The sequence below is a fragment of the Aquarana catesbeiana genome, linkage group LG12 (assembly GCF_042186555.1).
Source record: "Aquarana catesbeiana isolate 2022-GZ linkage group LG12, ASM4218655v1, whole genome shotgun sequence".
NCBI lineage: Eukaryota > Metazoa > Chordata > Amphibia > Anura > Ranidae > Aquarana > Aquarana catesbeiana.
This window is the reverse complement of record NC_133335.1, coordinates 102,349,988-102,376,726: the sequence shown is the minus strand read 5'-3', so window position 1 is coordinate 102,376,726 and position 26,739 is coordinate 102,349,988. Positions and strand designations below refer to the sequence as shown.

General features: G+C 44.7%; 1 protein-coding gene across 2 annotated transcripts in view; it reads right to left on the bottom strand.

Moving 5' to 3' along the window:
* The window catches only part of MRPL38 (mitochondrial ribosomal protein L38), an 80,808-nt gene that overhangs the window by 47,393 nt on the left and 6,676 nt on the right, over positions 1–26,739 (bottom strand). For both annotated transcript variants that reach the window (XM_073608233.1, XM_073608232.1), the window contains exon 2: positions 3,463–3,642. In XM_073608233.1, coding sequence (XP_073464334.1) covers positions 3,463–3,517 — 55 coding nt within the window. In that variant the 5' untranslated portion in view covers positions 3,518–3,642. The remainder of the gene's footprint in view (positions 1–3,462; positions 3,643–26,739) is intronic.

Genomic DNA, 26,739 nt, shown 5'->3' with positions numbered 1-26,739 from the left:
GCCCTTGGTAGTTCGGCCAAATCGCGGGCCTGTTTTGCAGGGACCTCTTTAAGGGCCTGTCTAAACTGGTCCCTTAGGGACTGACAGATGCCTATTGCCGCAACTGCAGGCTGAGTAACTGCACCGGTCAAAGAAAAAAAAAAAAAAAAAAAAAAAAAAAAAAAAAAGTATTTTAACAGAAATTCCAATCTTTTATCAGTTGGATCTTTAAGCATGTGCGCATTGTCTGCTGGACAAGTTAGATTATTATTCACACTGGAAATCGCATCAACTTCTGGTACCTTCCATCTTGTGGTGAATTTCTCCTCCATTGGGATAGAGTGCTGTGCATCTCTTTGGAGGGAGAAAATGTTTATCTGGGTGATCCCATTCAGTATAAATAAGCTTTTGTAATAAAGCATGTACAGGAAACACAAGAAAAAAAGGCTGTGAAGGTTTTAAGGAACCTAAGAAGAAACAAAACTATCAGCTGACTCTGCTAGAGGTAGCTTGAAAGAGGCACGAACCATCTCTCTAAGAGATTGTACCAGCAATTTCTCGGATTGTGGGGCTGAAAAAGGTTCATCTACCGTTGTTTCCTCCGCAGAGGAGTAATCGGTTTGCCTTTCTTCCTGATCACCTGAGGGTAAACCTCATCCTCTACCCACTGTTCCCTTGGTAAGGGGTCTAGGGTGGGGGAGGGGGATCTAACACGCTTCCTATCCTTTTGGATAGCGGATGCGATTAAAGTCGCTAATTTTCCTTCCAGGCCCTGCAGGGTGGAGGAAAACGCATTTTCAGTCACGTATACAGGGGCTGAAATGTGAGAAGCAGTTGCACCACCAATTGGTCCCAATGACTCACCCTGGCTTGCCATATCTGGTATCTCAAGCGAGAATGACAGTGTGGAGACACGACTGGAGTTCCCAGCTCCTAGGGGTAGAATTTTTGGTACCTTTGGGGTGTTGGGAACCATAGCGCTGAACACAAAAACAGAGGCAACAAGTAAATGCACAACTCCCTGAGCAAAATAGTTTAGCTAAAGACAACGCTAATAAAATTCAGCTTTAGTTGTTACAATGTTATTTCCTGTACTGGAAACGCCTGCATCCCTTACGTGCCCCCAGCGCTCTTGTGTCCTTGTGTGTCCGCTGCAGCTGTGAGCGTCTGTCTCTGTCCCCAGCGCCTGCCCAGTGTGCTCCTCGTGTACTTACGTCCTGCACACGGCGCTGCACCTTAGCCACGCCCCCTCTGTCAATCAACGTCCCCCCCCTCTGTTTTTAATCAGCCCTAGTTCGCTGACATGCTCCTTGAGCGAGAGGGGAGGCAAGGGAGGGCTGGGCAGCGGGAAGTTTTAAAAAACCTTCTGTGGGGAATAGAAATAAATTCTAAATGAAAAAAGCTGCTGCTGCCGCCGCACCCCCCAAGGGGGGAATACAAGCTACAGTTGTACCTCCCTCCCCCAGGGGGAAAATGTTCAGGATGAGGAACCCCCCTGGCTTTTGAGACCACACACACGTGCCGTTTAGCTGGGACTTCTGAGCTGACTGAGAAGCAACGTACTAAGGTATGCATTTACTCCCTCTAGTGGAGACTTTAGGCATGACATTTTACTTATGCAAGAAAAAAAGTATAGGTAGACTTTTTACAGTTCCTAGGCTTCTTCCCTTACTTTTTCCTAGCTACAGGATACTGCTATAACAGACAGATCCAAACTTCACCCATCACGGCAGGCTGCGTTAGCAAACCTTCAAGGACTTGGTCCCTATTATAGGGGGTCCACTGCCTTGGACCTGTATAGCACCCCTCAGGAAAACTTTAGGTAATGTAGCATTACCAAAAAAGTCCTGGATCCTGGGGTCCAGCCCTACAAAGAGATGTTACAGGCAAAACCTTGTTCTTCCATGCAAGGCCCGGGTACCATCCACCTTGGCCTTAGTGGCACTTTGGATGGATCTGGTCTATGGAGGCTGTTTAAATCCAGCATGGAATCCCTCCAGCTTGGAGTTCTTCAGAGCACATCTTCACTCGGGACCAACACCTTAGACACTGGCGAAAAAACTGAGTACTCCTGGAAGGAGGAGGGGTTATATAGGGAGTGAACTTCTTGTATTGGGTATACCAGTGTCCATCACCTGAAGGTGCCTATATACCCACTAAGTTAATAACTAAGGCTCTGTGTCCCATGATGTACAATAAAGAAAAAAGAATTGTTGCTCTACATTAAGATGGCCCTAGGCTATAAGATTGGCAACACCCTGAAACTGAGCTGCAGCACGGTGGCCAAGGCCATACAGAGGTTTAACAGGGCAGGTTCCACTCAGAACAGGCCTCGCCTTGGCCGACCAAAGAAGTGCACATGCTCAGCGTCATATCCAGAGGTTGTCTTTGGGAAATAGACATACCAGTGCTGCCAGCATTGCTGCAGAAGTTGAATACACTGCATCAAATTGGTCTGCATGGCTGTCATCCCAGAAGGAAATCTCTTCTAAAGATGATGCACAAGAAAGCCTGCAAACAGTTTGCTGAAGACAAGCAGACCAAGAACATGGATTACTGGAACGATGTTCTGTGGTCTGAGACCAAGATAAACTTATTTGGTTCAGATGGTGTCAAGCGTGTGTGGCGGCAACCAGGTGAGGATTACAAAGACAAGTGTGTCTTGCCTACAGTCAAGCATGGTGGTGGAAGTGTCATGGTCTGGGGCTGCATGAGTGCTTCCGACACTGGGGAGCTACAGTTCATTGAGGGAACCATTAATGACAACATGTACTGTGACATACTGAAGCAGAGCATGATCCCCCTCCCTTCAGAGACTGGGCCGCAGGGCAGTATTCCAACATGATAATGACCCCAAACACACCTCCAAGACAACCACTGCCTTGCTAAAGAAGCTGATGGACTGGCCAAGCATGTCTCCAGACCTAAACCCTATTAAGCATCTGTGGGGCATCCTCAAACAGAAGGTGGAGGAGCGCAAGGTCTCTAATATCCACCAGCTCCATGATGTCGTCATGGAGAAGTGGCAGAGGACTCCAGTGGCAACCTGTGAAGCTCTGATGAACTCCATGCCCAAGAGGGTTAAGGCAGTGCTGGAAAATAATGGTGGCCACACAAAATATTGACACTTTGGGCCCAATTTGGACATTTTCACTTAGGGGTGTACTCACTTTTGTTGCCAGCGGTTTAGACAATAATGGCTGTGTGTTAATTTGAGGGGACAGCATATTTATACGGTTATACAAGCTGTACACTCACTACTTTACATCGGTGTTGTCACATGAAAAGATATAATAAAGTACAAGGTAATAAAGCTCTTGCTGCACCACTTACTGTTAAAAAAAGCCCTATATTTATTAATGTATATGCAGCCTGACTGCATTACACTAATAAATCAGGAATGTTCAGTTGGACCTTAATAAAAGTGTAGGTGTGACAGCAGCATAGTTCAACTGGAAATGAGCATCTGCTTTAATACATTACCATCTGTCGGCTGCAGATACTGTCTGTATGTCTTCCACCAGACTGGTTTGTTCATTTCTGCTTCAGCTACTCTTTTATACCGTTTAAAGCTGCGATATTTCTTGAGAGATTCCAGGTCTTTACCTTCAAACTGCTCATTAGGAAGAGGACCCAGAGGAGCAGCTCGGCGGCAAAGAGCAGCTGTGAACACAAGAATACAAGAATCAATATATAACAGAAACAGACAATACATACTATTAAATATTTCGTTCCCTAGAACAGCCATCTCACTCCTAGCATGTCATAGCCTTCTCTTCTTTTCAGGGTCTAATTATTCTCTTTGCTGGCCCAGCTATTCTGTACCTCACTTCCCTAACTTTTTATGCACGTTGCTTCTCAGGGAGGAGCAAAGGGAATGTTACAGCTGGGGCTGCTGACATCACAACCAAGATGGAGGCAACCAGCAGCAGTCTCAGGCATTTCTGATGTCTGTTATTTAAAAGGGTTGTAAAGGTAATTTTATTTTTTTTTTTAAATAACTAACATGTCATACTTACCTTCACTGTGCAGCTTGTTCTGCACAGAGTGGCCCAGAACCTGCTCTTCTGGGGTCCCTCGGGGGCTGTTTCAGCTCCTCCCCGCAAGAACTATCCACCTTAATGCGAGCTCCCTCGCATGGTGGTTAGTTCTTGCGGGTGCGCTCCCCTGATACAGCCGGCGGCTATAGCCGCTCACTGTATCACTCGGCCCCGCCCCCCGGCGCGCCGCGTCATCGGATGTGATTGACAGCAGCGCGAGCCAATGCATTAAGGTGAAAAAATTTTTACCTTTACAACCCCTTTAACCATAAAATCTTCCCTTAATATAATGTAAAATACATTATTCTTTTTCTATGAGAGCTGCTTTTGCACACGTTAAAGCAATCATTCTGGGCCTTAAAGTGGTTGTAAACCCTTACAATCCACTTTTTACTACAGGTAAGCCTATAATAAGGCTTACCTGTAGCTACCCCAGATATCTTCTAAACCTGCACGGTTTAGGAGATATCCCCTGACGTCATCAGCACATGCGCAATGAAGCAATGGCTTGTTCGTGTCGTTGCTTCAGCATGCATGGGAGTGACGTCATCGTGGCTCTGGCAGATCACAGCGCCGGAGCCCGCAATACCTGGAAGAAACTCCGGGAGCGATGTCGCCGGCCGGAGCAGTGTACGGTGACTGCTGCGGGGGTCCCCGTACACGAAGGTATTTCAAAATGAGCTAGTATGCTATGCCTTTGTCTTGCAGGGTTTTTTTTTTTGTGGGTTTACAACCAACCACTTTAACCAGTTCAGCCCCGGAGGATTTGGCTGCTCAATGACTGGAGCACTTTTTACAATTTAGCACTGCGCTGCTTTAACTGGTAATTGCACTGTCATACAATGCTGTACCCAAATTTGCTCTTTTTTTCCCCACAAATAGAGATTTCTTTTGATGGTATTTGATTGCCTCTGCGGTTTTTATTTTTTGCAATATAAACGGAAAAAAAGACCGAAAAGGGGCGGGGGTTCCAAATCACCCTGGAGCTGGACAACAACATTATAGGTAAGTATCAAAAGACAGATCATCTGTAGTTGGTGGTTGGAAAGGTGATCAGTGGACCCCAGTGCACCATCGCATAGACAGGATTTCAGACAGTCACAGTTACGTACAAAGTACTTAAACGTACTAAAAAGCTGTAGTTGAAAACTGAAGGTAGAGAGGGAGAGGAGAGGCTCAAGCTCTCCCTCTCTCTCACGAATCCTCCGTCAGTGCACGGTGGCTGAATGCCACGATTTATCCTATCCCTGTCCTGGTGGCGTCTGACATCACCATCAGGGAGCGGACGTCTTTTCGGCGGTATCGCGCACGTCCACACCCCTTGGTCACGAATATGGTGGAAAAATAGCCTCTTTGTTTTCTCCACATAATATGCACCGCAGTCGCATATCATGATGTAAACCACCCCCACCGATTGACAGTTGGCCAGAAATCGCGGTCTGTAAATATGTCCATTGGGCAATGTGATCTACTGAGCTTCATGAATGTACTTGCAAAGTTGCATTTGTTACAAGGATAGGTTCCCTTGCGTTTGTTCTGACCTCCCATCTTAGATAGTCTGAGCAGAAAAAAGGGGGGGATGACCAACTATTTTAGGAGAGGGAGCCGTGCCACGTCCAATAATCTATGAATACAAAACAAAGGGTTCCCCCTAGGTGGACTTTTCCGGCACTTGCAAAGGCAAACAGGTGGGGTGTGTACAAAGTAAAGGGCATTTGTATATTGATAAAAGGTATAATTTTATTCGTATAGGAAAATACATCGAGTAAAAAGCAAGCAATAAATGTACATAGTAACACAATGAAAACTACATAGTAGCTATGATGAACAAAAAGCAATATATGATGAAAAAGCTCTTCTCAAGCCCGACGCGTTTCGGGGTACTACATATCTGTACGGTCCTTCTTCAGGGGCAAAATTAGGAGAGAAGGTTTCATCTATGCTAATTAGAAAGGGAATGGAAAAGAGAAGGTCAGGTGATTGGTCAAACCTTAGATAATATTATATGGGAGATTGGGATGATCAAATGATCACCTACCTGAAAATGCGATTAATTGCTTGTGAAGGTTTATAAAAACAAACAGGGCACAAAAGGGGGACGGGATATAGCAATACGTATATGTATTATAGCCAGTATGGATCTAAATATATAGATGGTGAGATGTGCAGGGTGGTAGGCTGCAGTCACCGTGGGGAGGTATGACAGTACTCCCGTCCCGCCCAACCCGGGCGCGTGCAAGCCAGAGCGGCGTGCTGAGGTCACAGGAAGGCGTCTCTGGAAGATAAGAAAATATAGAAAGGACCTTAGGAGAGGGTCCAAAAAGTATAGGTAGAGAGGAGGGGGTAATTGCATAGATATGTAAATAGATCAGAATGAAATTAATAATGTTAAAAGTATAGGGCATCGTGTGTTTATAATTACAATGCATAAAATAAGGACTAAGAAAGGACTAATAAAAGGGGGGATCCAAATCGCCCTATATTATAACGGCGGAGTACAACTGTGTATATATATGGGAAACAATCCAACATAGTATATACTAAGAGTAGGTACACAGTTACAAGCCCCAGAGTAAATGTAATATGTATTCATGCTGAAAAAGTATAGAGTAACCAGTGGGAAAGTACTATTGAAAGCATGACCATAGTATATACATAGTAAGTAGTTCAAATGTAGTGTTACAGGGCCTGTTATAATATGTATAAAATAAACAGCAAAGCCCAGAGTCAGAGCAGGCTTAAGGTGAGAAATGTATGGTTAATACAACAGAGTGGAGGAGTAATGAATGTATCTGAGATTGAAGTGCTAAAGTAGAAGGAAAACAAATGATTAAGAAGTCATACCTTAGATGGAGATAAGAGTGTAAAACCGCCACCTCGCAGCCAAACATCCAGCAAGTGTAGTGTCCTGCTGGGAAGTGAGAGGGGCTGGTAGATATAGTGCTCAATCAGCTGGCGTCAGAATGAGGCACAGCTGTTTTGTGAGCAGGCGTAGGCAGAGACGTGCTGTATTGACCCCCCGAGGCGGGGGTGCGCGGCGCCGCCCCAACCGCGCATGCGCGGACGTCACGGCGTTTGGAACAGCGTCGCGCACACCCGCCCCACCGGCACGGAAGTACCACTCCGGCGGACTGCGCATTCTTAAACAATGACATCTGAAACGGAGATTCCCCACTTCGAGAATATATTTCTGGGTCAGGATTGGGAAACCTTGATGCAACATTACTTAGACAAATTCGGCGACACTGATCGAACTGAAGCCGAGATTTCCTCCCTATTCTTTAAACTTGCCAAAAACTTAGAAAAAAAGTCATCATTTTTTTGGCACATCAGGTCTTTTCAAGAATATATGAAGAGCAACATTAACCCGTTGGGTCTCCGCATCCAGATCTTCCCCACATTGGAGGATCTGGATGCAACTTTTAGATCCACATGGGAGAATGCCCTACAGACATGCTCACGTAACCTTATGCAGATACTCATTGACGAATATACAAAAAGATCTTCAGTATTGGATATTGAAATTACTAGGATTTGCGAACTTTTAAAGACATTTCAGGCACATCCCTCAGTCTCCACCAAAGAGAACAAACTCAAAATTCACCTTGAATCCTTTAACAAAAATATTTTGATTAAAAAAAAAAAAAAAAAAAATTCTAAATTTCACAGGGATAAAAATGCATTCGAGGCCGGAAAGGCCTATAAATGGAACCAGAACAATAGGACAACCAGGAATTACTACACATCCCAAAATCCCCCTCCTAATAAATCTTCGTCACATATTCCCCCACTTATTACCCCTAAGGCCAAATCTTCCGTTGGCACTAAACGCCAACTTTCTGGCGATCCCACTCCAGATCAGAAGCCTAAAAAATCTAGTATAGAAAAGAAGCCTAACCCCCTTCCCACTGCACATCCTGACAATACCACGAAAGGACCTCTGTCCAATCACTCTGCACAGGCACATCCACCTCTCCCTTCGCAAAACACTAGCAATGTACATGAGCCCAGCCGCAATGATTCTTCTTTTTTAGATCTAGTGTTGGCTGGCTTAAAACCACCCCCACCAAACCTCAACACTTATACACAATTAACACTATAAATTCTCCTCCCAACATTTGTACACATTTGGATGATGATTTAAGCATTATTAATTTATCCTCCCATCCTCTCACCATCAACGAAATTTCCATCCTGAAAAAAGGACTGAATTTTTGCCCAGACCATAGACTGGACAAATTCGAATTTTACAAGGATCTCCAACTTTTTATCCGGAAACTAATCCTTAGGAAACTTTATCAGAAACATGATGCCACAACTACTGTCACCCCTCAGGAAAATCGAGCTCTTGACCAGCTGGTTGCACTATTGGAGGAGAGCGATACATCAGATCTGATAGATCAGATTGACCTCTCACGTATCCTTCAACAAATAGACGACCCAGACGCTTACCCGCACCCGAGTGTCTCCAAACTAAAGAAAAAAAATTGGACCTGTGCCCACCACCGAGCACATGCCCGAATGCAGCAACATTTCTCAAATTGGTCAACAATGATCTGGAGAAACTGAGAACAAAACAACAGGAACCCCTTAACCTAAACCCAAAAGAACTAGAGGCACTTAACTCCCTTAAGGCTAATGATACTATTACCATAAAACCCTCTGATAAGGGTGGGAATGTTGTGGTGCTGGACAACAACCACTACATTAAGATGTGCAGCAAAATTCTCAACAATGCAGACTGGTATCGTCGTATGCCGGCCTCCATTGTTGAGAAGTATAACAAAGAATTTTACGCATTGGTTGACTCTGCTTTTCTTAACCACACTATTAGTAAGGCTACCTGGACCTTTGTAAGAAATAATTTTCCCAAAACCCCTACGTTTTATGCACTCCCCAAAGTGCACAAGAATCTCAAAGACCCACCGGGCAGACCGATTATCTCCGGTGTGGGCTCTATTAGTGAAAATGCCAGCAAACTTATTGACGAACACCTTAGACCCCTCGTGGTGTCTCTACCATCCTATGTGAAGGACACTAGCCATTTGTTACAAATCCTGGACCATCTCTTTATTTCGGATCGAGCTCTACTCATCACTATTGACGTGGAGACTCTTTATAGCTCCATCCCTCATGTATTGGGTTTGGCAGCAATCAGACATGACTTCAGAGACAAGCGCATTCTGTTTCTAGTTATAATGAATTCATCATTGAACTGCTCGAGTGCATCCTCACCCACAACGTTTTTACCTTCCTTGGCTCCCACTACCTCCAGGTGCAGGGAGTGGCGATGGGGACTTGTTGTGCCCCGTCGTACGCTAACCTGTACCTGGGGGAGTGGGAGAAAGCCCTCTTTTCAGATGAGAACCTCACTCAATATACTAACCACATTCAAACGTGGTATCGATACATAGACGACATTTTTGTCGTGTGGGAGGGTCCCTTGGATGTACTCGAGCAGTTCATATTTCGGATGAACAAGAATGATTTTAATCTTACATTTACCATGTCCTTTGACAATACCCATGTAACTTTCCTGGATATTGAGATTTTTAAGGATGGACAGGGAAAACTTTCCACCAAATTGTTTAGAAAAAGTACTGCCGGCAATACCATATTGCATGCTGCTAGTTTTCACCCCAAACCCCTGACTGACTCCATCCCTTACTCCCAATACATCAGGATTAAGCGCAACTGTACAGACAACAGTAACTTCCTCACAGAGGCTGCTGCCCTCCGAGACAGACTACTACTACGTGGCTACTCTCATAAGTCCCTCAAAAGAGCCTTTCGTAAAGCCAATAGTAAACCTAGGCAAACACTTCTTCATTCTACCAAACAACAAAAAGATTCTTACCCGCTTAGTATCATTACAACATACCATCAACAACATCGCCAAACCAAAAAAATAATTGAAAAATATTGGCATCTATTGGCCCTAGACCCCAGTCTAGGCCACCTAGTCCCAGAAAAGCCCTACTTCACCTTTAAAAGAGCTACCTCCATTGGTGACCAGATCACCAAAAGTGAGTTCAGACCATCGACAATCCACTGTAAATACAGGGGCACCTTTGCCTGTGGCTCATGCCACTATTGTGGCTACATGCTTACCCAAAAAAACCCGACTCTCCCAAACGGTAAACCTTTCTTCCCCAAACACTTCGCAAACTGCAGAACCACTGGAGTGGTTTATCTACTCCAGTGCAACTGCGGCTGCTTCTATATAGGAAAGACCAAGCTTGAATTTTGGCGACGAGCCTACAGGCACATCGTGGCTATGAAAACAGCTGACCCCGATTTACCCCTCGGCCGACATGTAACACTGGTACATGGAGGCAAATTTCCCTCCATCAAATTTTTAATTCTGGACCGCATACACCCTAACCCCAGAGGGGGTGACTGGAATAAAACCCTACTCCAAAGAGAACTCAAATGGATCCACTTACTTAAGGCCACTATACCCCCAGGCCTCAATGAAGCGGTTTGTTTTAAACCCTTCCTACAAGGCTTCAATTCCGGAGGTATGGAGAAGTAGGGTCACTTTTCACGGTCACTTCCAATTATGTTATCTTGATAATTCATTGATTTGTGGCAATTGTCTGTCTTTGATTATTGTGTACACCAGGCTGCATGTCTGCCATATACATGCTCCCCCCTCCCCTCTTTCCGTTCCCTTCACCCCTTTCCCCCCCCCCCTTTTTTTTTTTTTTTTTCCCTATACAGTTTTCAGTTGGTACCACAGGGGACCATGTATTTTGACGCACAATCAGCCTGGTCATTTTCCCTTGTATAACTAATCAGTCCAAAAATCCCTTCCCTTCTTGTTTTGTTCCCTTTTTTGGCCCTTATACTGTTTTGTATATGATGTATTCATGTCCGCCATTCCTTTTAACCATCATGTACTCATATCCGTTATACATGTTCTATTGTTATTTGTACTTGTTTGCTCCCTAAAGTTTAAAAGCTCTTTTGCTGTCAATGAGTGTCCCACTGTATAAGGTAATGTTCACTGTCCCAGGTATCAATTTATAATCCCATTTCTCAAATAATATTTTAGCCCCCTGCTCATTCGGCCAGTACTTATTTATTTTGATTTGGTATAGGTTGTTTTTGCACGTTGGGAGATATAGAAACATCCATGATTTACTACTAGCCACTCCACCTTTTTTGGTATGTGACTCCTCATATGTTTTTTCTTGTACCATCCTCTGTGACACAATCTCCCTTTCCCCGCCCCCCCCGGGGCGCTGGTGGCCAGAGCGGCTGCCCGGCACGGAAAGCCGCCACAAGATTTTCTTGGGCGGCGCTTAGGGAGGTATCTGGGCGTTCTCCATCTTACGCCCACTGCCCCCATGTTGCCACTCCGGCGGGCATGCGCAGTCCGCCAGAGTGGTACTTCCGTGCCGGTGGGGCGGGTGTGCGCGACGCTGTTCCAAACGCCGTGACGGCGGCGCCGCGCACCCCCGCCTCGGGGGGTCAATACAGCACGTGTCTGCCTACGCCTGCTCACAAAACAGCTGTGCCTCATTCTGACGCCAGCTGATTGAGCACTATATCTACCAGCCCCTCTCACTTCCCAGCAGGACACTACACTTGCTGGATGTTTGGCTGTGAGGTGGCGGTTTTACACTCTTATCTCCATCTAAGGTATGACTTCTTAATCATTTGTTTTCCTTCTACTTTAGCACTTCAATCTCAGATACATTCATTACTCCTCCACTCTGTTGTATTAACCATACATTTCTCACCTTAAGCCTGCTCTGACTCTGGGCTTTGCTGTTTATTTTATACATATTATAACAGGCTCTGTAACACTACATTTGAACTACTTACTATGTATATACTATGGTCATGCTTTCAATAGTACTTTCCCACTGGTTACTCTATACTTTTTCAGCATGCATACATATTACATTTACTCTGGGGCTTGTAACTGTGTACCTACTCTTAGTATATACTATGTTGGATTGTTTCCCATATATATACACAGTTGTACTCCGCCGTTATAATATAGGGCGATTTGGATCCCCCCTTTTATTAGTCCTTTCTTAGTCCTTATTTTATGCATTGTAATTATAAACACACGATGCCCTATACTTTTAGCATTATTAATTTCATTCTGATCTATTTACATATCTATGCAATTACCCCCTCCTCTCTACCTATACTTTTTGGACCCTCTCCTAGGGTCCTTTCTATATTTTCTTATCTTCCAGAGACGCCTTCCTGTGACCTCAGCACGCCGCTCTGGCTTGCACGCGCCCGGGTTGGGCGGGACGGGAGTACTGTCATACCTCCCCACGGTGACTGCAGCCTACCACCCTGCACATCTCACCATCTATATATTTAGATCCATACTGGCTATAATACATATACGTATTGCTATATCCCGTCCCCCTTTTGTGCCCTGTTTGTTTTTATAAACCTTCACAAGCAATTAATCGCATTTTCAAGTAGGTGATCATTTGATCATCCCAATCTCCCATATAATATTATCTAAGGTTTGACCAATCACCTGACCTTCTCTTTTCCATTCCCTTTCTAATTAGCATAGATGAAACCTTCTCTCCTAATTTTGCCCCTGAAGAAGGACCGTACAGATATGTAGTACCCCGAAACGCGTCGGGCTTGAGAAGAGCTTTTTCATCATATATTGCTTTTTGTTCATCATAGCTACTATGTAGTTTTCATTGTGTTACTATGTACATTTATTGCTTGCTTTTTACTCGATGTATTTTCCTATACGAATAAAATTATACCTTTTATCAATATACAAATGCCCTTTACTTTGTACACACCCCACCTGTTTGCCTTTGCAAGTGCCGGAAAAGTCCACCTAGGGGAATCCTTTGTTTCATCTTAGATAGTCTGGTCCACAGCCACCAACAATCTCGAAGTAGGAAACCCCCAAAACCCGAGGCGGGGGTAAGAATGATTACCCGTTTCTCGGGACAACAAAAACAAGTCCGTAGTATAATGCAAAAGTATTGGTACCTATTGCTTGCTGATGAAACTGTATCAAAATATCTAAAAACCTACCCTGAAATAACTTTTAGAAGATCCACGTCACTTAGAGATTGATGGTGGCTGTGGACCAGACTATCTTTAAGTGACCTGGATCTTCTAAAAGTTAATTCAGGGTAGGTTTTTAGATATTTTGATACAGTTTCAGTGCAATAGGTACCAATACTTTTGCATCTTACAGCAAGAAGCTCGATGGATTCATAATCTATCAGCTCTCAAACCTCCAGGTTTAAATGATGCTTTCAGCTATAAGCTGTTTTTATGATGAAGCTCCTTTTTTTCCCACCCTTTCCCTTTTTTGGAAACACCCCTAATGCTGAGGGGCGGACCAGAGCAACATTTGGCCGTCCCCTATGCGGACCTGGGAGCAGTGGATTTTCCATCATGGAGACTTGTACCTCTGCAAGCCAGTGTGTGGCGTCACATCGGCCGCAAGGGGTGTGGATGTGCGCAATACCGCCAGAAACATGTCCGTGCCCTGGTGGTGACGTCAGAGGCCACCAGGACGGGGCGAGGATAAATCGTGGCGTTCAGCCACCTTGCACTAACGAAAGAATTCGTGAGAGACCTTGCGCCTCTCCTCTCCCTCTCTACCTTCAGTTTTCAACTACAGCTTTTTAGTACTTGTAGCTTGTAAGTACTTTTTAAGTAACTGACTGTCTGAAATCCTGTCTATGCGATGGTACACTGGTTCCACTGATCACCATTCCCTCCAGTTAGGAGGGGAGGGGGCACTTTCCAACCACCAACTACAGATGATCTGTCTTTGATACTCAACCTATTATAATGTCCAGCTTCAGGGTGATCTGGGACCCCCTCCGAAGACAAGAATTCTTTTCTTTAAAGAGATCACAATACAGGATGATACATATATACTCTTTTCCCCCCATCTTTCAGGATTGTGCAGGTTGACTCTTTTTGGGAAAACAGGTTTTTACAGCAGGAGTGCTGCAAGTTCGTGTCTGGGCCTCTTCTAAGCCTCAGCAAGTATCATCTGCAGTTTTTCTTTATGGTATATCCCAGCAGCAAACCATATTCCCATTCTGAGAATCAAGGAGCTCATTGGTTTTATTTTGAAAATGTACTGCGAATAAAGTAAATTTTCTTTACCCTGAGTTAAAACTAAAATCATCCGTTTAACAATACTGGCTATTTAGCTAAAATTGACATGCTACCCTATGCAGGTCAGAATACTATCCTCTCCCTATGGTTGCAAATTTGCCCCGTTGACCTAGGCTCCAGAAGGAACCAAAATTATACAATTGACCCAAGTAGTTTTGTGATTTTAAAGCATCTGGTAGGCACACATTCTCAGTTCACCATTTGAAGAAATGTTCATCTTTATGTTTAATGCTATGTTGTGTAATTTTCCTTGACATGTTTGTCACAATAAATTGAAATATGTATATTTACAATTATCTGTTTCTTTTGTAGTTTCAACCTCATGCAGTACTTTCTAAAACTACTGAGGAAGCTCATGTGAGCGAAACATGTAGATTAAGAAGAAGTGGCTGCAGTATTGTATGAAGTACACATTTACTGAACATTTATTGTCATTTTAAATGAAATTGAAAAACACTCTGGTATGTAGCTTAGTCCCAGAACCAAACACAAAAAATAGCTGTGAGATCCAGCCACAGCAATCAAAGGTTTTGCAGTGCCATTGGTGGTTCTGCAGTTCCTCTGAGCGCTCCTTGCGGCAGGATTGTGGAGAAATAGAAAAAAATAGGTGCAAGTATGAATAAAAAATACAAAGCAAGATAGGGGAATGGCTCCCTCCAGTGGCACGCTTATATTACGTTCCTTATAGTAAAAAATAAATGCAGTGAGCAATATAACCCCAGGAGAATGGAATCCTGGTTGTACCTTTCAGCCAAAAGTGATCACCCACCCTCACCCTCATCCACCACGCAAATAGGATAGTGCAATGAAATGAAGTAAGCTGTAAGTGAAAGCCGGCTCCATCTAGTGGCCTGAGGAGGTATAGTCCCAAAATAAGAACTATACAGGCAGGACCATGAATTGAAAGAAAATGGAGTTGGTTATCAGAGCACAACAGGTGTAACAGCGATCATAAACATCACAGCATGTAGACCAAGGCAAGTCAAGTAAGCAAGCAGCAACACCATTGAAGCTCTTTATTCAACGATTCACTTGCCTCCACTGGATTCTCAAAGAACTTCACAGCCCCTCTGTATAGGACACGAATCTTGCTTGGGTAGAGCATACTATATTGAATCTCCTTTTCTCTCAGGCGCTTGCGGACATCATTAAAGGAGCGACATTTTTGCTGGGTTGCAGCCGAGAAGTCAGGGAACAGCATCACACGGGTATTCTCATTGCGTAATACTTGAGGTTTCCTGGATTGAGCTAAAATCATGTCCTGGTCCCTGTAGTCAGGAATCTGACCAGGAAGGGCCCAGGGAAGGCTCCCAGGGGTCTAACACCAGTGGGGACCCTGTGAGCCCTTTGCACTCTATAGGTGGGGGGCAAGTCCTGCAACGAGAGTAGCTGCTTGAATAGTAGGACAAAAAAAAAAAAACAGGACAGGTTTGTCCCCCTCGGCTCCCTCCCTCCCTCTGCACCTTGTGGGCTTTCTTGGAAGCCAGGGAGAGCATCGTCAGTACCAGGACCCCTTCCCCTGTCCGGTAGTGTGTCCAAAATCGGGTAGTTTTGCTCTAAATTGTTGGATATTAACAGGATAGACGGAGCTCCAGAAGAATGTGTGTTTCCTCGATCACATCCGGCCACGCCCCATACACTATATAGTTACACAAATGTAATAGATTATCCAATTTTTGTTAAAATAGGATTTTTTCGCCATGTTTACCAGTAAAATCCTTTTCTTTGAGTACATCACAGAGCCGATTATAATAATAACTGCTTGGGATATATGCCACCTATAGGTGGACTCTGGTAGATCAATCAAATCAAACAGGAAGACCTCCCCTATATAACCCCTCCTACACAGGAAGCACTTCGGTTTTGTAGCAAGCAATACATTCCCAAAAGAGGGTAGGGACCTTATTATAATAACCGGCTCTGTGTCCTGTGATGTACTCAAAGAAAAGGATTTTACAGGTAAGCAGGATGAAAAAAATCCTATTTTCTTTTATCATACATCACAGGACACAGAACCGGTTATTATAATAATAACTACACAGGACGTCCCAAAGCAATATCCTTGTGGGAGGGAGACCCCATCATAGAAAAACTGCCACCAGAGAAGGACCTATTCTGCTTTTTGTAATACGCTGATGCCAAAGGCAGTATCCTCCACGTTGACATCCACCTGGTAAAAATCCTGTTCTTGCACACATGGGCCACTGACACCTGATGATGGATGGCCCAAGATACTCCCACACACCTGATAGAGAATCTCTCCCCAGAAAAAAAAAAATAAATGGGGATTTTGGCCTTTAAACCATTGACATCAAAATGATAAACTGGCAGAACCACTGTTAAATATTCGACCTGGATGCCACCTGCCCTTCCTGGGCTCTTCTGGCAGCATAAACCAGGATTCTTGACCTGTGCCGACAACTCAAGTAGATCATGAGCGCCTGAACTACCCTCTAGAGTATGTAGCGCTCTCTCCTACCAACTGCGGATTAGGAGAAAAATAAAAAAGGCAAGACGCTGTCCTGATTCAAGTGAAAACTAGAAACCACTTTAGGCAATAAAAATGGATGAAGACGCAACATCACCTTATGATGCGAGACCAAGAACGGCTCCTTGCATGAAAGAGCCGCCAACTCTGACAGTCCACTTAGTGAAGTGACAACAACCAAAGAAGCCACCTTCCAAGATAAAAGGACTAACAAAATCTCCCAATTGGTTAAAAAAGTGGCCTCTGCAAGGGCAGTCTAGATCAAATTCAAGTCCCGAGGACACCAGAGTGGCCCGACAGGCAGCACTGTCCAAGTTACATGCTGTATGAATCAAGGAGTGAGAAACAACGGCGTCTGGAAAAAACTGGATAGGGCCGAACTCTGACCCTTAATGGTACTTAAGGTCAATCTTTCCCCTACCGATTGGAGAAAGGAAAAAGAAAATCTCCCACTCACATATTTCTGCGGGTGCCACCCCCAGGTAAAAAAAAAATATTTTCAAGTCCTGTAATTGAATTTCCCCAAAGCTGGCTTCCAGGGAATCAACAATGCTGAGATACAGGACTCGAGACCATTAGGTCCTGCTGGATTGGGATTGTCCAAGACTTGCTATGTCTGTGTACCAAGCCCTCCTGGGCTAATTCGGCCAACACTAATATCAGTGTTATTACCTCCCAGATTTTTCGCAAAACATGTGGCAGAAGCCGAAACAGGGGAAAACGTCAAATAAGGGATAACCAGTCCCTAAGGCATTACCAGTACATCTACCTCTATTGGCAGTGTGACTCTCGTCCTGGATACACCTGTCCCAACTTGTTGTAGAACTTGAATTTAGTAGACTCACCTGCAGAGTTCCCCCTGCCACTATTCTATCCCTGGAATATGTATTGGGGATAGAGACAGCACTTGTACTGTCCCAGAAAGAATGTGGTTCACCTCCGAGTCACATGACCTTTGGTGCCGCCCTGGTGGTTGATTATATGCCTGCAGAAGCATTTCCGGATCGAACCTACAACTGGTTTATCCCATAATCCAGAGCCAGGCGTACTGGTCAAAAGTTCTAAGATATCGATGGACAGTATTCTCTCCTGTGGAGACCAAGCCCACTGAACTGTAGCCACCTTCAACTGGGGAGACTGGCATCAGTGGTTATTATCTTCTAAATTCCTGAAAAGGAAGACTATCAACCACCAATTTTTTGCTCTGCAACATCCCAGGAACAGAGCCTTCCAGCAATCCTAGGCTTGGATCTTCAAATTCCAGACAGAGAGCATGGTCCTCTACCAAGACCTAGAGTAGGACTGTATGTAGGGAATGTGCTTCAACATGAACACAGCTTCCTCCTGCAGAAATATATCGAACGGACCCCTAGAATCGACTGCTTCCTGAGCAAAGATTATTGAGGTAATGAGTACACCCTGTTCCAAATGATTATGCCAATGATATTTTTCTCATTTACCTAAATAACTGATGTAAACAACAGTCAGCATAATTCTCATGTTATCAACTATTAAGAGTACAACTCAAATTTTATTGAACAAACCTCCTAATTACAGTTTTATTTTTCAAAATACTGTTTCAAATTATTACGCACAGTAAGTTTAAAAACATGTTATAGGTTGAAAAACTTAAAATTGTCATTTGTTGTGTTTGCAGCATATTTACTGAAATCAAAAGCTATTTCAATCAAACTTTGAACAACATTTTAACTTTTTAAACATTTTAACAGGTCACGTTACATTTTAACATAGGACCCCTTATTTGATAGCAGCTTCATAAGTCTTGCATCCATTGAACTTGTGAGTTTTTGGACAGTTTCTGCTTGAATTTGTTTTCAAGATGTCAGAATAGCCTCCCAGAGCTGCTGTTTGCATGTAAACTGCCTCCCACCCTCAGATCTTTTGCTTGAGGATGCTCCAAAGGTTCTCAATAGGATTGAGGTCAGGGGAGGATGGAGGCCACACCATGACTTTCTCTCCTTTTATCCCCTTAGCAGCCATTGATGCAGAGGTATTCTTTGCAGCATGAGATGGAGCATTGTCATGCATGTAGATGATTTTATTATGGAAAGCATAGTTCTTCCTTCTGTACCAGGGAAGAAAGTGGTCAGTCAGGAACTCCACATACTTTGCAGAGGTCATCTTTACACCTAAAGGGGTCGACCAGCTCTCTTCCCATGAGTCCGGCCCAAAACATGACTCCACCACCGCCTTGCTGACGTCGCAGCCTTGTTGGAACAGCGTGGCCATCCAGCAACCATCCACTACTCCATCCATCCATCTGGACCATCCAGGGTTGCACGGCACTCATCAGTGAACAGGACTGTATGAAAATTAGTCTTCATGTATTTTTCTGCCCAATGCAGCCGTTTCTGCTTGTGAGCATTGGTTAGTGGTGGCTGAATGGAAGGTGTATGCATGGTTGCAAGACTCTGGAGGACTCTACACCTTGATGTCCATGGGACTCCAGAGGCACCAGCAGCTTCAAATATCTGTTTGCTGCTATGTAATGGTGTTTTAGCAGCTGCTCTCTTGATCCGATGCATGGATCTGGCAGAAATCTTCCTCAATGAGCCTTTAGCTGCACGAAACCAGTCTGTGCTCTGAATCAGCCACAAATCTCTTAACAGTGCAATGATCACGCATAAGTTTTCGTGAAAGATCTAATGTTTTCATACCTCACCCAAGGCATTGAACTATTTCACTCTTTTCGGCAGCAGAGAGATCCTTTTTCTTCCTCATATTGCTTGAAAATGATGCCCTGCTTAATAATGTGTAACATCCTCCTTTAGTAGTTTTTCCTTTAATTGGGCTCACCTGGCAATCTAATCTAATTATGACAGGTGTCGGAGATTGTTTTCAGTGATCAAAAGAGCCCTGAGACACAATGCCATCCATGAGTTAAACTGAAAAACAAAATATTTAATCTTTGTGACACTGAAATAGAATTTGCATAATAATTTGGAACAGGGTGTATTGAAGGGTTTTCAGCAGGACCAGCACTGGGGCTAGACGCTATGTGAACCCTCCAGAGCTGTGGCCAACTCAAAAGGGAAGATTCACATAAAAAAAAAAAAAAAAAAAAAAAAAAGACCTTACACTGCAATTACAGAAAACTTTGATGAGCCTGGAAACAAACCACCACATGAAGACGTGTGTGTTTACAAATGATTATGGACCCCGAAATCTACCTCTTGCAGAGAGGTCATCACTGAACAGATCTAGCTTATCTGAAACAGAAGGATGCTAAGCGGCTTGAGATCTTAAGATAGACCTCATGTCCCCATTTGGTTTTGGAACTGCTACCATTTAATTGTCTCACCATAATGAGCCCATAACTTCTGCTCCAGGAGCCAATGCAAGGCAAAAGACTGATGACTCTGTGGCAGACCCAGACAGTCCTAGGAGGTGCACTTAACCTATCAGTTTTCTGCTGGCTAAAGAAGGAGCAAACTACCTCAACGACTGCCCTAAAAACCTGTGGTCTGAGATATTCTCAAAACACTGCAACCTCAGATGCCTCTTTCACTCAGGCCCCTTTCACACTTATACGACTTGTCCCACGATTTTGTACTGCAAAATCGTATAACAAGTCATTCTCCATGATTTTCAATGACTACCATTCATATTGGCACGACTGTCGCGAGATTGTGTTTCTCGGCGACAGGGTACTGTGCATGTCGCGCTGGCTCGGCTCGCTGATCGGGAAAGGAAAACTTTTTTTAATTTCGCGATGAGTGACAGGCAGTGCTGACAGCTGTCTGGTATGAATCATGAGGGGGAACGCCGTGCCAAGTTTTAAATGAAAAAAAAAACGGCGTGGGTTCCCCCCCAGGGGCATACCAGGCCCTTAGGTCTGGTATGGATTGCATGGGGAACCCCCCTACGCCGAAAAATCGGCGTGGGGGTCCCCCCAAAATCCATACCAGACCCTTATCTGAGCATGCAGCCCGGCCGGTCAGGAATGGGGGTGGGGACGAGCGTGCACCCCCCCTCCTGAACCGTACCAGGCCGCATGCCCTCAACATGGGGAGGTGGGTGCTTTGGGGCAGGGGGGCACCCTGCAGCCCCCCCACCCCAAAGCACCTTGTCCCCATGTTGATGAGGACAAGGGCCTCATCCCAACAACCCTGGCCGTTGGTTGTCGGGGTCTGCGGGCGGAGGGCTTATCGGAATCCGGGAGCCCCCTTTAATAAGGGGCCCCCAGATCCCGGCCCCCCACCCTTTGTGAATGAGTATGGGGTACATTGTACCCCTACCCATTCACCTAGGAAAAAAAAGTGTCAATGAAAAAACACAGTACACAAGTTTTTAAAGTAATTTATTAGGCAGCTCCGGGGTCTTCTTCCGACTTCGGGGGTCTCTCCGGCGTCTCCTCCCGGTGTCCTGATCTTCTGCCGGCTCCTCCGCTATCTTCTGCAGCTCTTTTGCTAGCGGTGGCCCGGACTTCTGCCTTCTTGTCTTGTTCCCTCTTCTCTTCTTCTGATGTTGATACGACGCTCTCTCCGGCTGGAATGCTCTCTGAGCGCTCCAATGTGACTTATATAGGCGGTAACCCCGCCCTCTTATGCGGTCCCAGTCCCGGGGCATGCTGGGACTGTGCCGTCATAAGGGGCGTGGTCATCGGGTGATGTTGACCACGCCCCCTTATGACAGCACAGTCCCAGCATGCCCCGGGACTGTGACGGCATAAGGGGGCGGGGTCACCGCCTATATAAGTCACATCGAAGCGCTCAGAGAGCATTCCAGCCAGAGAGAGCGTCGTGTCAACATCGGAAGAAGAGAAGAGGGAAGAAGACAAGAAGGCAGAAGGTAGAAGTCCGGGCCACCGCTAGCAAAAGAGCTGCAGAAGATAGCGGAGGAGCCGGCAGAAGATCAGGACACCGGGAGGAGACGCCGGAGAAACCCCCCGAAGTCAGAAGAAGACCCCGGAGCTGCCTAATAAATTACTTTAAAAACCTGTGTACTGTGTTTTTTCCCCTAAGTGAATGGGTAGGGGTACAATGTACCCCATACTCATTCACAAAGGGTGGGGGGCCGGGATCTGGGGGCCCCCTTATTAACCACTTCCCTACCCGCCCATAGTTATATGACGTCCCCAGATGGGATCTCCCATCCTGGGTGGACGTCATATGACGTCCTGGGATTCCCGGGCGTCTAGGGGGCGCGCGCGCGTCGCCGGGAGCGCGCGCGCCCGCCGCGTTCCTCGGGACCCGGTGCGTGTGCCCGGCGGCCGCGATGTCCGCCGGGCACCCGCGATTGCCCGTTAACCGGGCCGGCATGTGGATCTGTGTGTGTAAACACACAGATCCACAGCCTGTCAGCTCTGAGGAGAGCGATCTGTGTTCCCAGAACGGAGGAACACTGATCGGTCTCCTCCCCTAGTGCGTCCCCTCCCCCTTCAGTTAGTAATCACTCCCTAGGAAACACATTAACCCCTCCCCGCCCCCTAGTGGTTAACCCCTTCACTGCCTGTCACATTTACACAGTGATCAATGCAATTTTATAGCATTGATCGCTGTATAAATGTGATTGGTCCCAAAAATGTGTCAAAAGTGTCCGATGTGTCCGCCATAATGTCGCAGTCACCAAAAAAAATCGCGATCGCCGCTAAAAAAATAAAAAAAATTTTTTTTTTAAAAAATGCCATAAATCTATCCCATATTTTGTAGACGCTATAACTTTTGCGCAAACCAATCAATATACGCTTATTGCGATTTTTTTAAACAAAAATATGTAGAAGAATACGTATCGGCCAAAACTGAGGAAAAAATGTGTTTTTAAAAAAAAAAAAATTGGGATATTTATTATAGCAAAAAGTAAAAAATATTGTGTTTTTTTCAAAATTGTCGCTCTTCTTTTGTTTATAGCGCAAAAAATAAAAACCGCAGAGGCGATCAAATACCACCAAAAAAAAGCTCTATTTGTGGTGAAGAAAGGACGTCAATTTTTTTTGGGTACAACGTCGCACGACCGCGCAATTGACGTTTAAAGTGCGACAGCGCTGAAAACTAAAAATTGGCCTGGGAAGGAAGGGGGTGAAATTGCCCTGTATTGAACCGGTTAAAGGGGGCTCCCGGATTCCGATAAGCCGCCCGCAGACCCCGACAACCAACGGCCAGGGTTGTCGGGAAGAGGCCCTTGTCCTCATCAACATGGGGACAAGGTGCTTTAGAATGGGGGGGCCTGCAGGGCGCCCCCCTGCCCCAAAGCACCCACTCCCATGTTGAGGGCATGTGGCCTGGTACGGTTCAGGAGGGGGGGGGGGGGCGCTCGCGCGTCCCCACCCCCATTCCTGACCGGCCAGGCTGCGTGCTCGGATAAGGGTCTGGTATGGATTTTTCGGCATAGGGGGGGTTCCCCATACGATCCATACCAGACCTAAGGGCCTGGTATGCCCCTGGGGGGGAACCCACGCTGGTTTTTTCATTTAAAACTTGGCGCGGCGTTCCCCCTCATGATTCATACCAACTACTGTATGTTTTCATTTGTTAATGCCAAAGTTGTGGCAAAGTCCTACAATGTAGTACTGCTCCCAAATCGCAGTAAAATCACAGCAAAATCGCGGCAAAATAGCCGCCGTAAAATCGCACGACTTTGAAGTCGTATAAGTGTGAAAGGGGCCTTAGGGGGGAAAAAAAAAAACAAAAAAACTTACAGCCCCTGGTATTCCTGGGCAGTTTCCCATCCAAGTACTAACCAGACTTGATCCGAGATTAGACGTCACAGTAGCTTAGATACCCCTGAGGCCATTGGTCCAACGGGAGATGTGAACACTGCCAGATCACTGGACCTGAAGGCAGAGGCGTATCTAGTGAAAATGGCACCTATGACAAGCACTGAAACTACGCCCCTGTCAAAACATTTGAAACCCATCTTTCAGATAACCTTAAAAAAAAAAAAAAAAAAAAAAACAGCAAACAAAACTACAACATCACCACCCATAAATGCGGCCTCACCAGCACCCATAAATGCAGTAACATCAGCACCCATAAATGCAGTATCAGCACCTATAAATGCGGCCCTACCACCACCCAAAATGCAGTAACATTAGCACCCATAAATGCAGCCTTATCAGCACCCAAAATTGCAGTAACATCAGCACCCATAAAAATTCGGCCTCACCAGCACCCAAAAGTGCATTAACATTAGCACCCATAAATGCGGCCTCACCAGCACCCAAAAGTACAGTAACATCAGCACCCATAAATGCGGCCTTACCAGCACCCATAAATACAGTAACATCAGCACCCATAAATTCAGTAACACCAGCACCCAAATGAAAATCAAATATTCCGCGCTTAGGATCAATACCAGCGAGGAATTGCAGCCCCCCAAGCAAAAGGAAAACACCAAAGTGAAATCCACGTACTGAAGTATGTTCTAATATTGGAATGGTGCTGTTCACAGACAATATAAATAAAAAAGTGAAATCTAAAAGATGAAAAATGAAAAAAATATATAGAAATATATAAAATGTGTGCAAAGTCCACAACAAACTTGGTGAAAAAAATACTACAGCCTATTCCAGTGTATATATCATATGAGATGTGTGTGTGCAGGTCACCAACATTGGTAAAAAGTGAAAATAAACATGAAAAACATAAAAAAACATGAGAAATTGATATAAGTGACACTAAAACATATCCACATTTAAAAATCCCGCTGACATGCCCAGTGACATAAAAAATAATAAACCAAGTGACATAAAAAATATAAAGCAACTGTAATTCCTCTGATATTGACTGTAAAAATCAGAAGATGTGAAATGCAAAAAATATATATGTATATTTAATAAATGGATGTGCAACAGTCAAAAAATTTTGATGAACTAATTCGTGGATGTGTGCAATCAAAAAACGTGTAAAAAATTTTTTATGTGCACCAAAAAAATTTGTCCAATAAAAATTGTCCAATGAGTGTAAAGGAGGTTCCTGTGCACAGATGGTATGTGTATCCAGGTAATCCCCAGCAGGTTTTCAGTACTGATGTGATCCGTTTTTGTTAGGCCCCCACTTGTGCCCTCACTCACCAGAAAGCCCAACCCCTGCAGGGGTAAAGGGCATAAGTAGATCCAGTGGCCGGAATACTGAACGACCGAAATCCCTCTCTGTGGGTCCGTGATCTCCTTCCAACTTAATCCGCTGTATTTCTTATGATAGTATCCACCGGAGTAAATCCATGTATGTGGAGAAAAAAGGAATCCTCATAGCGTAAATCCAAAACAAATATGAGTTTATTAAGCAAATGAATAAAAAGTTAAAAAAAGGGAGCTGACAGTACTCCACTGGCTGACTGGAAGCCAATAGCCGCTAAGGTAGCGTGGTAGCGGCGTGCGTTCCACAGCCTAACTACCAAAACCGGAAGCTGACACAAAATCAGACGTAGAGGCGACGTGTGCGTACCATGTGACCACGCCTTACGCGTTTCGTCATCAAGACGTCATCTGGGGCCTTTTTATTGGACAAAATTTTTTGGTGCACATAAAAAATTTTTTACACGTTTTTTGATTGCACACATCCATGAATTAGTTCATCAAAATTTTTTGACTGTTGCACATCCATTTATTATATATACATATATATTTTTTGCATTTCACATCTTCTGATTTTTTACAGTCAATATCAGGAATTACAGTTGCTTTATATTTTTTATGTCACTTGGTTTATTATTTTTTATGTCACTGGGCATGTCAGTGGGATTTTTAAATGTGGATATGTTTTAGTGTCACTTATATCAATTTCTCATGTTTTTTATGTTTTTCATGTTTATTTTCACTTTTTACCAATGTTAGTGACCTGCACACCCACATCTCATATGATATATACACTGGAATAGGCTGTAGTATTTTTTTCACCAAGTTTGTTGTGGACTTTGGTGCACACATTTTATATATTTCTATATATTTTTTTCATCTTTTAGATCTCACTTTTTTATTTATATTGTCTGTGAACAGCGCCATTCCCCTATTAGAACATACACCAGCACCCAAAAATGCTGCGCCAATGCCTCTGACACTGTACAGAGGTAGAGAGGGAGTAGGATCACCAGTGGCCGGGTGCCCTAGGCTGCCTAGTGGTAGCGCCGGCCCTGTCTGCTTGGCACACACGCAGAATCGCATATGATGACTTTAAGACCCCTTTCACACTGGAGGCATTTTTCAGGCGCTACAGCGCTAAAAATAGCGCCTGCATGGCGCTTGAAAAAAGCCTCAGCTGCAAACCCAGTGTGAAAGCCAGAGGGCTTTCACACTGGGGCGCTGCGCTGGCAGGACGTCACAAAAAGTCCTGCCAGCAGTTTCTTTGCAGCGCTGTAGGAGCGGTGAATACACCACTCCTACACCGCTCCTCCACAGCTCCTGCCCATTGAAATTAATGGGGCAGCGCTGCCATACCGTCGGCAAAGCACTGCTGCAGCGGTGTTTTGCGTGCGGATTTAACCTCTTTTCGACCGCTAGCGGGGGGTTAAAACTGCCCCGCTAAAACGATGGTAAAGCGGTGCTAAAAATAGTGCCGCTTTACCGCTGACGCCCGGAGCAGGCTCAGTGTGGGGGTCCAAGTCATCATCATGTGCGATTTTGTGCATGTGCCAGGCCCAAGCAGAAGCAAGCAGCCAATCAAATATAGTGCTCAATATGGATTAAATAAATATGCTTAGCCATTGATATCATAAATAAAGTGTAATAAAGTGATTTGTGCAACAGCAGGTACTACTTGCACAAATCACTTTATTTCACTTTATTTATGATATCTATGGCTAAGCATATTTATTTAATCCAAATAGTTTGAGCACTGTATTTGATTGCTTGCTTTGCAGTTGGCACTGGTTACAAGTTACTGGTACACTGTACAAATGCTGCATGCACATGATGATCAAGATTGTGGTGACAATTACTGTCTGTACTAGTACCTGCTGCCTGTTAGGTTCTAATTATTTTTCTTCTCTCTAGTGACGTCTCTCTCTCCTCCTGGTCTCCAGCCTCCATCCAGGTTCCCCTCACCGGCGTCACGTCACACAGACCCGGGAAACCCGTGAGATAAGAAGATGAAGCAGACAGCAGTTGCGCAGAGGAGGGTAGGTGGAGCT